The sequence below is a fragment of the Thermobia domestica genome, chromosome 9 (assembly GCF_964235325.1).
Source record: "Thermobia domestica chromosome 9, izTheDome1.hap1.1, whole genome shotgun sequence".
NCBI lineage: Eukaryota > Metazoa > Arthropoda > Insecta > Zygentoma > Lepismatidae > Thermobia > Thermobia domestica.
The window spans coordinates 128,115,911-128,132,378 of record NC_137462.1 but is presented as its reverse complement, the minus strand read 5'-3'; the positions used below and the strand labels follow the sequence as shown (position 1 = coordinate 128,132,378).

Below are 16,468 nucleotides of genomic sequence, written 5' to 3'. Positions count from 1 at the left end.
CGTAGTGCCAAACTTTGTCGAAAGCTTTTTCGAGATCCATTAAGACGAGACAAGATGGAAGGCCTTTGTTAAACTGATTGGTGATCAGTGTTGACAGACGAAGTAATTGGTCATTAATTGAAAATGCTGGCCTGAAACCTGCTTGATGTACGGGTAATAAATTATGTTCTTGGATATGTAGATGAAGCCTTTGTACCAGTATTTTTTCAAACAGTTTACTAAAGACTGTTGTGAGCTGTATAGGGCGATAAGAACTTACGTCTCCTGCCGGTTTATGAGGTTTAAGAAACATGCATATTTTGGAAATCTTCCAATCCAGTGGGTAAAAACCGGTGCGGAGAATAAAGTTGTAAACTGCGACAAGTAACGTAAGTAAAGAAAGCGGAGCCTCTTTTGGTAGCCGCTAGGAAATTCGATCAATCCCTGGCGCGGTGTTGCGTTTCTTCTGAAGTGTACGTTGGAGTTCATGTGTAGTGATGGGTGACGTAAGAGGATCTTCATCATCAATGATGTGTGAAAGTGATGGTTGTAGAGCGGGAATAGTAGCTAAGTCTATATTGTCATGAGAATGAGGTGATATCCTAGGCGTGAAAACTGCCTGTAATTCTGTTGCAAAAGTGTTGGCCTTATGTAGGTCAGTAAAGAGAGGGACACCATTGTCTAACAAAGGATACGAAATTTTGGTACTTCTGCCTGTGAGCCTGTGGAAAGATTTCCAATACCGACTGGGAGATGCTTCGTCATTTAGTTTATTACATGCACTGATCCAAGTTCGACGTTTATAGGCTATGAGATAATTAGTTACTGTGCGATGCCATCTCCGGTGATAACGAAGACACTCCTCGTTTCCAGTTAGTTTGTATTCACGAAAATGTTGCCGTGATTTTTGTATTAAAGACAGATATTGTGGAGGCAATTTAGGTTTAGAAGGATAAACTTTTTCCTCAGGGATGGTTTGTTGAGCACTGGCATATAAGATGTCTGTGATGTGATTGACTGTGGAATACATTTCTTGTTCAGAAGTTGGTGGATGAAGAGTGGAGACCTGGTTATGAACGAACTGCCGGAATTGAGGCCAGTCGGCTTTATCATAACGGTGAATAATATGAGGTTCTAGCTGTTGTATAGATGGGCGAGCCTTCGTAATGGACAGTTTGATTGGACAATGATCACTTCCAATCGTATCAAGAACCTGCAGCTCACAGTCATTTGCAATCGATAAGGAAGTGATTACTACATCCGGGGATGTTTGACTGGCTGGTCTAGTGGGAGCCGGAAGATTGTGAATATAAAGCTCTAAAGTAGTGGAAATAAATTCCTTAAAGCGTTCTTTTTCCCTGGCACTTCTGCTATGAATATTTATGTCAGCCATGATGATTATGTTTTTAAAATTATGTGCTATATAATCGAAAAACGAAAACGGAATTGGATGACCAGGGCGGATATAGATGGTAGCGACATTAACTGTGAGAGAAGGATAATAAATAGAGAAGAAAAGATGTTCAGGTAGATTTGCAAACACAGGAGGATTGTATTGCCGATAAGGAAGTCTTGGTGAAAAGCCAATCAGTACTCCTCCTTGAGCGCGCGCACGTGCATAATGGTAATCACAACGTTGAAGTTGATAGCCGGAAAGTCGCGCAGAAATGGCTGGTTTTAAAGCTGTCTCATTCAGAAGTACTATATCAACTTTTTCTTCTAGCAAGAGAGGCTCTAGATGTACTTTATGTTGAGGAAATGATCTGATGTTAACAAAGAGTAAAGTCAAAGCCATTATGTATACTGCCATGTTGGTTTTAGACTGCTGTTTCTAGAGGTACGATGTGAAAGTGGACAAAATTACCAGAGTATGTTGCAGTAAAGTGTAGATTGAACAGAGATTTTGCCGTTGAAATGGAAACACGAAGAATGTGCTCGCGTTGGAATGGAAACACATTTTGGAGTACTATTGTAATGTAACGAAGAAGATCTTCGACAGTGAGAGGCTGAGCGATAGACTGAGTGGGTGGTGTGGTTTTATCGAAGCTTTGTATTGGTACTGTGAGTTCTGGGCCTTCTGGTTGTGCTCGGGGTTTACCCTTACATCGGTAACTGTAGGTTGGATGATTGTCGTTACACACAGAACAAGTTGGTGGTTGTTGCTGATTTTTACAGGATTTTGTATCATGAGGTCCGCTACAATACCCGCATTTAGATGCGTTTGGACACTGGTGTGTAAAGTGTGAATTGTATGTTTGACATTTCTCACACCGGAGTGGTAGAGGCCCTGTCGTCTTAGAAGGTTCAACACGATGGAGTGTTTTATAGATAGGAGCTCCATGAGCTAAGAGATAGTCTAATGAAGTTTGATTTTGAGAGAGAACGCGAACCATGTAAGTGGGGCCATTACTATTTTTAATGCGAATGCATTTGTTAACGTCAATTCCCTCTTGTTTGAGTTCTTCTAGAACCTCTTCGTCACTTATTTCTGGTATCACTCCTCTGATAACAACTGAGAACATGGGTGGTTTTCGAGGAGGTGGTGGTTGTTTTGTTTTCCTATCGGTTTGTTTTGTTAGTTTCGCAGTTTTGCCGAAGATCTCATAAGAAGCTTTGTTTCGGAGTGTTGTGCCGAAATTTGGGTCCTTCGAACGAATGATAAATCCATTGCGTGTTTTAATGATATTTTCCATACTGGCTCGTGGTAGGTACTTTATAATCTGCAGAAACACCATCTTAGGATGGGTGTATTTGGTGTCGAAATCGGTAAGTAGAAACGTATATATTGGTTCCTTGGCGTTGTAGATATTAGAAGATGAAGCGGAAGCCGTGTCCATTGCAGAGTCTAGGTTAGTAGTTAGAACAGGAGATCGAGATCTATCGCGAGGCCGTTTACTGGAATGAGTGGAGTCACCAGAATCTGTACGATCTCTGGGTCTGGTTGCTCGCAAACTGATTTGACTGCCCCACGAAAGATGCCTGGTACGACCGGAACGAGACACATTTTCACGGTCTACTTCAGAAGGACCAGGAGCCGGTGGCCCCACATACGGGGGTAGGTTCCTGTGCATTGGTCCGAGGACCAGCTCAACCTAACCGTGTAATTAGGCAAGAGTGAGAAATGAAGTTATGAAAATGATGATGATGATGATGATGACAATAGTCCAAAAATATAAGCGACCCTCCGAAAGCGTCAACTCTCGTCAATCCTCTAAATAACGTACGTCTGTGATCCTCACAAGTGCGTGTGCTACACCTGATCCTCGCTAACAGATTAACAGTTATAAGAGAGGCTGGGTTCTGCTCAAAGGTAAAGACGAGCAATGATTTTTTTTTTGCTAGTCGTAGACGACTAGCTCCCGCCCAAAGGGTACCGCCCTTTATATCGGGAAGTGGAGTAAAGGAATGATGGTAATTGGAAAATTGTGGATGGGTACTCGTAGATTTATTACACTTTATTTCAACATTTTATTTTACATCATCATAAATATATTGGAGCATTTTCAGATCAAACAGACTAGTATATCATATAGTATGAGAAGGGTTGGACATTATGGCCGTTAACCATAATCATAGTTGAAGGTGGATGGGAATGAATGGTAATGAGGTGCACAAGACGTCACAGCAACGGGTTTTGTTAGCAAGACAGATGTGTGTTATCTTCTGATCCGGGGGCAACTCCGGATCTGATGGAGACAGGGGAAGCCCAGTTAAACAAGAGGACTACTGTGCATAAGATGGAATAATGCAAGGTGATGCCGTGTCAGTGATGTAGTCTGTGATGAAAAGATGGTCAGGACTGTCAGGTGGTAAGGAGAAGTGGTACAAGGTAAATAGGAGCGAAAGAGGGGTATGACGGAGAAGGACATCGGTCGGGTGTAAAGCAAAGTGATGCATCGTGTCTAGTAGGAGGGGATGATGAGTTTGAAAGCGAGTTGAAATGTAGCGGAGGCGTAGGGTTTCAAGGTGATAGAGTATGTGGGGAAATGGGGTGCGATCATAGAGTGCATGAGTTGGGCTGGGAAGGCGGATACGGAAAGCTAATCGGAGGGCGTGCCGTTCAAGAATTTGAAGTCTGGTATAAAATGAGGGAGCTGCGGCTATCCAGGCTGTAAAACCGAAGGTGAGAACTGGGCGGAGAAAAACTTTGTAGGTGGTTAATAAGGTATGTGTGTTCAATCCCCAGGTAGTACCAGTGATACGGCGTAAAAGGTTGAGGCGATTATAGGCTTTGGCGCAGATGGACCTGAGATGAGCAGTCCATTTAAGATGTCTGTCAAAAACTATACCAAGATAAGTGACGGTGTTTTGAGGCTGAAGAGGAACGTTGTCGACATGAACATGAAAGTTAGCAAGGTTGCGGTACACGCGAGAGCGTTTGTTTGGAGGAAGAAAGATAATGGTTTGTGTTTTAGCAGCATTTAGGGTCAGTCGCCAGTGATTGCACCATGAGAGAAATGTGTCAATAGCAATCTGCAGAGTTCGATTTATCTCTTGGATAGTATTGGCTATGGCGAGAAAGGCTGTGTCATCTGCAAATTGATATAAACTGATATTTCTAGGCAAAATAGGAAAGTCGGCCACATATAACAGATATAATAACGGAGATAGTGAGGAACCTTGAGGAACACCAGAATGGAGAAATATAGGGTGCGAGAGGTGATTGTTGATAGATATATAACTAAGGCGGCAAGAAAGAAAGTGGAAGATGAAACGGATGTAACACAGAGGAAGGCGGTAAGAGAAGAGTTTGTACACAAGACCAAGATGCCACAACTTATCAAAAGCTTTTTCCAAGTCGAATAAGACAAGGCAGGAAGGTTTGGATGTGTTGAACTGCATTGTGATATGGGTGGTAAGGCGCATAAGCTGATCATTGATACTATAAGAAGGTCGAAAGCCAGCTTGTGGAAGAGGAAGAAGATTATGATCGGAAAGATGACGATGTAGACGTGTGACAAGGATGCGTTCCAGAATTTTGCTGAATACAAGAGTGAGCTGAATAGGCCGGTAAGAAGAGACATCATGTGCAGGTTTGTTTGGTTTGGGAAACATTAGAGTGATCGATGATTTCCAGTGAGTCGGAATGTAGGCCGTACGCAAAATAAATGTGTAAATAACTGAAAGTAAATGGAGAAGAACATAGGGAGCCTCTTTGATATGTCGGTAAGAAATACAATCAGCGCCTGGAGCCGACTGACGTTTTCTGGCGACTGTACTGCGGATATTTTCGACCGTAATAGGGGCAGTAAGATAATTATTTGCAGGTAAATGGTGGTTGGAATTGGGTTGGAGATCGGGTGAAGAAAGATTGAGATTTTCTGCTGGATGACGGCGTATTGATGGGACAGGAGTAAGAGGAGTGAAAATGCCTTGAAGATAATCGGCAAAAGCATTTGCTTTAGCAGTATCGTCAGCGAGAGCTTCGTCTCCAGCTAAGAGAGGGTACGGTGTACGAGATGATCGGCCAGTGAGTTGGTGGAATCGCTTCCAGTACCTGGTAGGATGGGTGATGGTGGAAAGATCATTGCAGCTAGTGATCCAACGACGACGTTTATAAGCAACGAGGTAGTTGTGAACAGTGCGTTGATACTGACGGTGGAGACGAAGGGACTCAAGGTTACCAGTGTGAGTGAAGTCTCGATAATGTGCCCGGGAACGTTTGATAAGTGTAAGATACTGAGGAGGAAGAGCTGGTTTATAAACATGTGCGGTCCGATGTGGAATATTTTGGGCTGAGGCAGTGTGGATGGAAGCTGTAATAGTATCTAATGCGATATAAAGGTTTCGCGATATAATGCGATATAAATTCTGTTTCGGGATCCGGGATATTTGCTAATTGATTTTGAAGTAAGGTGCGGTAACCGTTCCAGTTTGCTTTGTCGAACAGAAGATAAGAGCGTGGGGGTGGAGGAGTAGTGCGAGAAGCAGAACGTGCATTTGTAATGGTCAGAAGGATTGGTACATGGTCACTGCCAAGAGGATCCAGGACATCTAAGGTGCACCGAGTCTGTAGGTTGAGAGAAGTGATAACAACATCTGGTGTTGTATTACTACAAGGTCTTGTAGGCTTAGGTATCGGAAGAAAGTGTCCTGAAGTATGCGTTAGAAGGTAATTGCGGAAATTCTGTTGCTGGCGAGGAGTGCGACTGTGAAAATTCAAATCCGCTAGAATGATGTAAGTACGATAGTTATCTGAAATGTACTGAATGAACGGATAAGGAAGAGGATGTCCAGGACGGATGTAGATGGTCGCAACAGTGATGTTGAGCTGTTTGAAGTATAAAGTAGTAACTAGATGTTCGGGGAGTGGAGTTATGGGAAGAGTAGTGCGTCGAAAAGGAAGAGATGGTGAAAATCCTATGGCGACCCCACCACTTGCCCTCCTCGCTGGTATCAAGTTATCGTGTCGAAGCATAGTATAATTTGGCATCTGTACGTGGGTGTGGGCCTTAAGATGTGTCTCGTTCAAAACGAAACACGCAACATGTTTTTCAAAGAGGAGCTGTTCAAATAAGATTTTATGTTGAGGTAAAGAACGAATGTTCAAAAACAGAAAAGTAATGTCCATAATGATGTGAAGAAACCAGATGTTGTCGGAGAGTGTCTTAAACTTCTGTTTGCAACGGATCTGAATGAAAGTAAACAGTTTGGCCAGAGTAAGTAGCAGTGAAGTTGATGTTAAGTATGGCTTTGGCAGTTTGTTGGACTTGGCAAAGAATATGGTTGCGAAGTAGCGGATGAATGTTTTGGAGAGTAACAGTAAGAAAAGACAAGAATTGGGTGATTGTAATTGGTTGACAGATATCTTGAGGAACAGAAGCTGATTGAGTGATATGCGGTTTTAATGGTACCGTTAATTCGGGCTTGAATGGATCCGCAGTAGGTTTAGCCTTGCATTTGTAACTGTAAGTAGGATGTCCAGTTTCATTATAGGTGGAACATTTAGGAGTTTCTTTCAGGTTAGAACAATTGCGGGTGCTATGAGGGCCAGTGCAGAATCCACATTTGAGTTGGTTTGGACATGCGCCGGTCGGATGATCGTTATATACTTGGCACTTTTCACACCGCATAGGAAGTGGAACAGGAGAACGAGAAGGCTCGACACGATGACGTTTGCGGTAAATGAAGGCGCCATTTGAGAGAAAAGAGTCTATGGTGTCGTGAGAATTGGTTAAGACACGGACCATGTAGGTGTTTCCTTGTGCGTTTTTGATACGGATACATTTAATGATAGAATGTCCATCAAGCTGAAGTTCCTGACTGATTTCTTCATCTGTAAAGGACGGATCAACACCTCGGATGACAACTGACAAAGCAGGTTGTTTGCGTGGTGGCGGTGGTTGCTTGGCTGATGGAGTGTTGAGTTTAGAGATAGAAGCGTTTTTACCAAAGATTTCAAAGGAATATGTATTGCGGATGGTAGATGCAAATTGGTCGTCTGGCGTTTTAATTATTATGCCTTTCTGGGTGTAAATGATTTGTGCGATGTTCGTGCGAGGTATGTATTTGACAATGCGATGATACAACTTCTTGAGATCAAGATACTGAGGATCATAGTTGGTAAGAAGAAATGTAGAAATGGCTGGTTTAACAGAAGTGAAAGAAGTTTGAGCGTCCATGTGATGAGATGAATCAGATGCAGTAGATGATTCGCTGAGAGTGTGATGGCGTTTTGGTTTAGGTGACTGAGAATGATTCGGATGAACTTCATTACGTGTTGTGCGTTTAGAGCTCTCCCTTCGCTTGTCGGCAGATGCAGACGGAGCGGAGGGGCCCAAGGAAAGATTAGAAGCGTGAGGCCCAGTAGCCATGATGATGAGCACACAAAACAACTAATGAGGTATGGTCAGCAGGTAGAAGCCACCCATTCGGATAGTGGCTTAGGTGAGGAAATGCCCCAGTCTATACGTGTCGCAACGAGCTACCCTTGGCTGAGATGAGTCTGATAGCTGTTGCTCAGCGAATATCTGACGAGCAAGTCCCAGGATTGTGGAAAGGATTTCAAAAATCAGCTGGTTTGACGTATGGTACGTCACAGCTGGTGAGAATGGTGAGCATTGATTTTTTTTTTTGCTAGCCAGAGGCTAGCATCCTCTTAGAGGGCTACACCCTCTTCTAGGTTGGGGAGTTTATGGGATAGGGCTTAAGGATTAGCAGGTTGATGGGCTAAGTGATTTTGGTATATTTATTATTATTTATTTATTTATCACAAACCTGGACATTATGATCTTTGCGATCATAATCATAAAATTGTGGTAAGGTAAACATTTATATATTAAGTAAATGATGAGTTGTTATGTTAAGAATGAAAGGAACCTAAATAAAGAGATGAAAATATGAAGAAAGTAATCACAAAAATAGAAAAATAAAGAAATATAAATATATTGAAAGTAACATGGAGAAATAGAGATATTTGCATACACATAAAACAAACTTCGAAATATAAATATAAAATATTGATGGTGTAGAGATTAGTATATGTTCAGCTATGGTTTAGAATATAATGAAGGTGAGTGATGGAGTGAGGTGCGATACACAGGACAACACAGGAGATGTTAGCAAGACAGATGAAGTTATCTTCTGCCTAGGGGCTGCTCTAGGCTGATGAGGACAAAAGGAGCCCTGTTAGAGACAGAAGGACTTACTGTGCTGAAAATGAGGGAAATAATTGAGGTAGATGGGCATGAATTTGATAGTCGTCGAGTAACAGTAAATCTGGGTGCGCAGGTGGCAGTGTATAGCAGTAGAGAGTGAATAGCAGACTGAGTGGGGAGTAGGCATAGCGAGGACGAACAGGATGAAGAGCATGATAGTGCATTGTATCGAGGAGTAATGGCTGGTGAGAAATATATCGGACTGTGATGAACTTCTGACGAAGGGATTCGAGATGAAACGTGATGTCGGGGAATGTGATGAGATTATATAAGTCGCGGGTTGGACTGGGTAACTGGATACGGTGTGCGATGCGGAATGCGTGACGCTCAAGGACACGTAACTTTTCGTAGTATGTAGGAAGAGCGGAAACCCAGGCGGTAAACCCGTAGGTAAGGACTGGGCGCATGAAGGCTTTGTATGTGTTAAGAACTGGTTTAGCTTGTAGGCCCCAGGTAGTTCCAGTTAGGCGCTTTAGAAGGTTCAGGCGCTGATAAGCTTTGGCGGCTACTTTCTTCAGGTGAGGTTTCCATGTGAGGTGTGAATCGTAAAGAATGCCCAAATAGGTAACGGTTCGAGTTGGAACAATTCGAGTGTCATTAACTGTGAGGAAGAGCAGTGACGGGTTGCGGTGAACCCTAGAGCGTTTTCGGGGTGGTATGAAAGTAATGGCCTGTGTCTTTGCGGCATTTATTGTAAGACTCCACTTCCGACACCAACTAGTGAACCGATTAATGGCTTCCTGGAGAGCGTGATTGATCTGGTGGATAGTATTTCCTAAGGCCAAAAAAGCAGTGTCATCTGCATATTGAAATAAATATACATCAGGAGGAAGTACGGGGAAATCGGCCACAAAGATTATATATAACAACGGTGAAAGAGCAGAACCTTGGGGTACTCCTGACAGAAGGAAGATAGGATGAGAAAGTTGATTATTGATGCTGACGTAGGAAAGACGACATACAAGAAAGTGATAGATGAAGCGAATATATGTAATGGGAAACTTGAAATGTAGAAGCTTGTGAAGAAGTGCCAGATGCCAGACTTTATCAAAGGCTTTTTCAAGGTCGAACAGAAGTAGGCAGGATGGTTTAACGGAGTTATAATGATTTGTGATGAGACTGGTGAGGCGAAGGAGTTGATCATTGATAGAGTAAGATGGGCGAAAACCTGCTTGGTGAATAGGAAGGATATTTTTTGATTCTAGGTACGGGTGCAATCTTTTAACGATGATGCGTTCTAGAATTTTGCTAAAAGTAGATGTCAGTTGAATAGGTCTATACGAAGATGTGGCAGTGGGTGGCTTGTTTGGCTTCAAGAACATGAGTGTTTTAGAGGTTTTCCAGTCCATTGGAAAGAATCCGGTACGGAGAATGAAAGTATAAATGAGGGCAAGAAGTGTCAGGAGTATAGGAGGACTTTCCTTAATGTGTCGGTACGTTATATTGTCAAAACCTGGTGCAGAGTTTCGTTTGCGATTAACAACAGTAATGATTTCAGCTGTGGAAATGGGTGTTGTAAGTGGATGATTTGGAAGCGTATGTGATATATTGGGCTGTAACTGAGGAGAGTTCAGAGGTAGGTGGGAAACAGGATGCTGAGCGGGGATGTCGGAAAGTGGTGTGGGTGTGAAAATTCCCTGCAAGTAGTCTGCAAAGGCGTTGGCTTTTTCCTGATCACTCTGAAGTGGTGTGTCATTATGGAGTAGAGGATAGTGAGGTTTAGTGTATTTACCGCACAGAGCGTTAAAGCGTTTCCAGAATTTGGAAGGGTGACTAGTGTCATTGAGGTTGTTACAAGTTTTCACCCAGTTTCTCAGTTTATATGCCTTGAGATAATTTCGAACAGTGCGTTGCAGTTGATGATGGTGATGAAGGGTTTCTGGGTTACGAGTACGCACATATTCGCGATAGAGCTGCCGAGAGCGGCGAATCATAGTTAAGTATTGCGGTGGTAGTTGTGGTTTGTATGGAATAGAAGCTGAACAGGGAATATAGAGTTCTAATGCATGAGAAATGGTAGAACTGATTGTAGTAATGCTCTCGTACAACTGCTCTTCCGTAGCCGGTGGGGTTTGATTAGCAAGAGATTGGGAAATATGATCACGATATTTGTTCCAGTCGGCTTTGTCATAACGAAGTGTTAATCGAGGAAGTGGTGTGTTGGCAATTTGAGGGGCGTGCGTGTTTTGATAAGTAAGTTTGAGAGGTGCGTGATCGCTTCCAATTAGATCGAGAACTTCGACTGTGCAGTGGGAAGTTATAGAGTTTGAAGAAATGACCACGTCAGGCGTTGTCTGAGAGACAGGACGAGATGGTTTTTGGAGATCATGAAAATTTCCTGTTGTATGCGATGTAAGAAACTGTAAGAACATAGTACGTTCATTATCTGTGCGACTATGGAAATTAATGTCAGCCATGATGAGATAATGTTTATAAGTATTTGAGATGTGTTGAAAAAAAGCAAGAGGGATCTGATGTCCAGGTCGAATATAAACTGTGATGAGAGTGATTGCGATATTTGGGAAATACAAAGTTGTGATAACATGTTCTGGAAGGTTGGGAAGCGGACAGGTATGGCGTCGAAAGGGCAAAGTATGGTAGAAGCCAATGGCTGCTCCGCCGTTAGCTCGTTGAGCAAGAATCTGGCAATCACAGCGAAGGATGTTGTAACGGGGAAAGCGGATGGTATCAGTAGGTTTTAAAAAAGTTTCGTTGAGAAGGAAGGCATTCACATTTTCTTCCAACAGGAGCGTGTCAAAGAGCAGTTTGTGTTTGGATAATGATCGAATGTTCAGGAACAGAAAGACAATACCCATGATAAGAGGTAGTATGTGGAAATAGTTATTGGTTGGACGAAAGATTTGTGGTATGAAAATAGACATCAGTGTTTGAATAGGTCGCATTGAAGGAGGCGTGGAAGATGATGCGGGCAGCATGAGTAATTTGTTGTAAGATATGTGGACGGATAAATGGATGAATGTTTTGTAATGCTAGAGTTGTAAAAGCTAGAAGTTTATCAATAGTGACGGGGGTCGATTCTACGGGAAAGTCGGTATTGGTGGATGAATCATGTGTTCGCAGTGGGGCTACTAGTTCTGGATGGGATGTTTCTGGCGCAGGTTTACCCTTGCATTTGTAGCTGTAAGTGGGATGTTGTTCGTCGCAAGTAGCGCACCGAGGTGGCTGAGTTAGATTCGTACATGAGCGAGTAGGATGTGTGCCAGTACAGTAGCCACATACGACAGTATTACGGCAATTGGCAGTAGTATGTTGGTTATATGCTTGGCACTTCTCACAACGAATGGGTAACGGGGGTGAGGACCGAGAGGGTTCCACACGATGTCGTTGCTTATAGATGTAAGCTCCATTAGCAAGTAAGATATCAATGGTCTCTTGAGAGGCACTAAGGATCCGCACCATATATGTGGGTCCTTGATCGTTGCGAATGCGAAGAGATTTTGTGGTGGTGAGACCCTCTGCCCTTAACTCGTCTGAAATTTCGTCGTCGGTGTACGACGGATCTACACCCCTTATAACCACAGAAAGGAGAGGAGGTTTCTTAGGTGGTGGAGGTTGTTTGCGCCGAGATGAACTAAGAGTTTCTATGGTGGCGTTCTTACCGAAAATTTCAAAGGAGGCCTTATTACGGACAGTGATGGCAAATTTTGGATCATGCGACTGCAGTATAATTCCGTTACGGGTTTTAACGACTCTAATGAGATTGATGCTTGGAAGATATTTGCGTAATTGCAGAACTACAAACTTGACATTTTCGTATTTTGGGTCAAACTTTTGCAGTAAGAATGAATGAAGCTGATGATCGGATGTTGAGGGAGTGCTTAGAGATGATTCTGAAGATATATTCGCAGCTCCCAGGTCCATGGCGTTAGCTGTTGACGGTGATGGTTCAGTTACATGCAGTCTCTTTGCTGGCGGTGAATTTCTGACACGGTCAGCGTAGTTCTCCGTGCGAATGGGCGATCGTGATCGGCTGGAGGCGTTCGAGACGGTGGAGGCATTGGAGCGCTCGGAGGCTCTACGGTGTCTGCCGCCCTCCTTCCGCTTTTCCACCTTTGTGGCATGTGCCGGTGGAGCGAGAAAGACTGGGGGTAATCCTCCGTGACGACCATCCATCGAAGCCCCAGTGATCGGAAGAGGATCCGCCATGGAGATCAACAGCTGGGCCGAAGCCCAAACTTAAGATACTAAAGCAGTGTACAATGATGTGATGAGAGATGTTGAAGGTGAGGTGACCCGTTTGGATAGCCACCAAGGTAGGAGGAAATTTCCGGACAAACCCGTAGCTCTGCACACCCTTGGCTTGATCAGTCTGGAGAGCAGAGCTCGTAGGAATGACGCAGAAAAGTCTCCGGGATATGGAAAAGGAAAGTTTCCAAAAGCACAATAGCCACGCTATTGCGGTTGTCGCTAGCAGAAAATCGCTTGCGACCGAAAGTGTGTTCGTGAGCATTGAATTTTTTTTTTTTAACAAGAGTTTCATTCCCATCCAATGGATGGGCGGGCCGTAGAAGGCAACACCTTCTCTGTGGCCAGAGATATAAGCATTGAAAAATTCAAATATATTTTACAAGTAGTCTAATTCTTTTTATTTACAATAACAGTTGTAATTAAGAACAAAGGACAGAACGATTTAGTTGTAAACTGTCGCAAAAATTAATTGTTTGAAATTTATTTATTACTTCCAATTTAATTTTGTTCATAAGTCTGCTCCAAATTACTTAAGAAATGGGATTAAATAGAATAATCTAAGTCTGTGCATGTATTGCCATCTATTGAGCAACATAAGAAACTACTGTTTTCTAAATCTTATTCCTATAAAGATCAAAATGTCTTTGCGGCACCATTTATCGTTGTCATAACGAACTGAAATTTACAGGTAACACTTTTCCCATTAAAAGGAAAAAGATTAAGTGGTGCGGTCTCAGATATACACAACTTGAGAAATAAGGACCACCCTAATCTTCCAGTTTCAATATTGATTGACGTTGAGGAAAAATTGTAACCGAAAGCGGGAAGTGAACTTCTGAAATATATCTAGCGCTCTAAGTACATACTCCTTCCTTCTTAAACCTGTATTCACTCATAGAGTGGCAGAAATATATTCTTTCCGACTAGTGATGAGCAAATGCAAGACCAAGACCAAGACCGGTGGTCTTGGTCTTGGTCTTGCACATCCAGTCTTGGTCTTGGTCTTGCACTGGAACCCTTGGTCTTGGTCTTGGTCTTGCATGCAAAAGTCTTGCAAGTCTTGCATTTAAGAAATCTCAAGCTTTTCATAGGTAAATTTTACTATGGATATAAGGGATAATAAATTCTACAATGCTCCAATAATAACGGAAAATATAATGCATGTTTCTAAATGTAATATAGATTAACTTTGTGTACGTATCATGGTAGCGTACAACATATGTGATGGCCTTTCCTTTTTTAATGGGTACCCACGCTTCACTACTTGTAAGATATACTAGAATCACAACGTTTCGTAATCTGTTTATTTATTTTTTTTTAACAGATCCAACACTCCACTGGTTTCCAAACTGGGGTGGCTACCCCTGAGACGCGTGAAAGAAAATCAAGACGGCATAGATTAATTAAACACCATGAATTGCTAAATTATTTTTACACTCTAAAGGCGTCAGATTTTTCTTTTCAACCACGATTAACTAATCCTTGTATTAATCAAACTTCCAATTAAATATTGTGATTTTGTTTTACAGATTCCTATATTTACTCTATGGGGCAGAAACATTGACATTACGCAAAAGTGATGAAAAAATTGCAGACTTTCGATACATGGGCATGGAGAAAAAAGGAGAGAATTAACTGTGTTAAACGGACAACGAAAGAGAAGGAGTTAAAAAAATAGCAGTTGGAAAAAAATATGAATTATAGATATTGTTAAGAGGAGGAAGAGGAACTGGTTAGGATATTGGCTGAAGAGGAACTGTATTATGAGGGACGTGCTGGAGGGTATTGTGGAAGGAAAGAGAGGGAAGGAGCGAAGGAGACTAGTTGAAGGAAGGTATTGAAACAGAAAATTGCTATGTCAAGACGAAGAGACTAGCTGAGGACCACTGAAAGTCGAAGCTTCTCAATTGCAGCAAGCAACCTGCCAATAATGGCAGAATAGATATTATGAAGATTATGATATATTTAGCAATATTGGCTAAAAAAGAGAGAGAGGAAATTAAAATAATAATAATTATAATCAAACCTCTAATTATTTTAGAATAATTTGAGTGAAAACTGAAAACGATTCAACTGTCTATGTCTTTTGTGTAAATTGAATCTATATAAATACTTTTGACCTGTATTGGAAATACAAAATAACGGCATCAAACTCCAAGTTATTTGAAGTCTCCCTTGTAAATATGGATTACTAGCATCAATTACCCACTTCGCTCGGTTAAACTTTAATATATATATGTATATATATATATATATATATATATCGTTAGTCAGTCACTTGTTACTATTAGTAAAGCCCTCACTGATATAGGTCATTTTCGATTATTTTTATTATATTTCTCTCTCCTCCTCCTCCCCAAGTTGCGGGGCTGAATTTGAATTTAAACGGCATCATAAATGTCACTGTTCGTCTCAGAGACCACACAAACTAAGGATTCAGCACTAATATCGGTCATTTTCAACAAACTTATATACCCTTCACCCCATGTTCAGAGGTACGGCATCGAAAGTGTCATTGTTCATCACAATGACATCGAAAACCACGAGTTCGACATTGATAATGGTAATTTTTGATGATTTTATATATATCTTGTTTCTCCCTCAAGTTGCGGTGCTGAATTTGCATTTAAACGGGGTCGGAAGTATTACCTTAGCGACGCCGAAAACTATGGATTCGACACTATATTTGGTCATTTTTATTTTATCATTATTATGTATCTCCCTCTCTCCAAGTTACGAGGCTGAATTTGGACGTAAACGGTATCGAAAGTATCAGTATTGAACTCAGCGATCTGGAAAACTATGGATTCGACAAAGTATTTGTCATTTTCGATCGGTTTTATATCTCTTTCCTTCCCTCCGCCAAGCTACGGGGCTGAACTTGGATTTAAATAGCATCAGAAGTGTCATTGTTTATCTCAGCGACCCCTAAAACTATAGACTCTATTTTAATGTCGGTCATTTTCGATCATTTTTTAAATATCTTTCATTCCCCCTCCCCTAAACTGCACCGTCAAAGTGATATGACAGAAACCACCTCAGGTCCGATTCTCATCTATGTTGGAAATGAGATCATGTTCGGTCGGCCCTAAGTTCTACCGTCAAAGTGATTTGATAAAAAACACCCCAAGTCAGAACCTCATCTATGTTGAAAATTTGATTGAGATCGATTGGCTGGTTCAAGTGTAATAAAGTCACAAAGATAGCACTTATATTTTTAATTTTTACACACACACACACACATATATATATATATATATATATATATATATATATATATATATATATATATATATATATATATGTGTGTGTGTGTGTGTGTGTGTGTGTGTGTGTGTGTGTGTGTGTGTGTGTGTAAAATCAAAGACATTTGAATCCGTTCACTATACATTACTTTTCCACAAGCTATCAAATATTGATTGTCATTATAATGATTTAAAGCTATTTGTAAATAGAACATTAAAAGAGGAAAAGTTGGCCACACAGTATTTGATAGAAGTCATATACGGAAATGAATATCTCAGGAATTCTTTTCTCGGTATTCATTAATGATTTACCCAAGAAAATCAAATATTTCAAAATAATACTCTATGCAGAGAACATAAATTTTGTTTAAAATAGTT

General features: G+C 41.5%; 1 protein-coding gene across 1 annotated transcript; it reads right to left on the bottom strand.

Moving 5' to 3' along the window:
• Positions 1-403: 403 nt before the first annotated feature.
• Positions 404-1,789, bottom strand: LOC145661009 (uncharacterized). Its single transcript, XM_081726446.1, has one exon. It carries the CDS (start codon positions 1,787-1,789, stop codon positions 404-406), a length of 1,386 nt encoding a protein of 461 aa, XP_081582572.1.
• Positions 1,790-16,468: the final 14,679 nt, after the last annotated feature.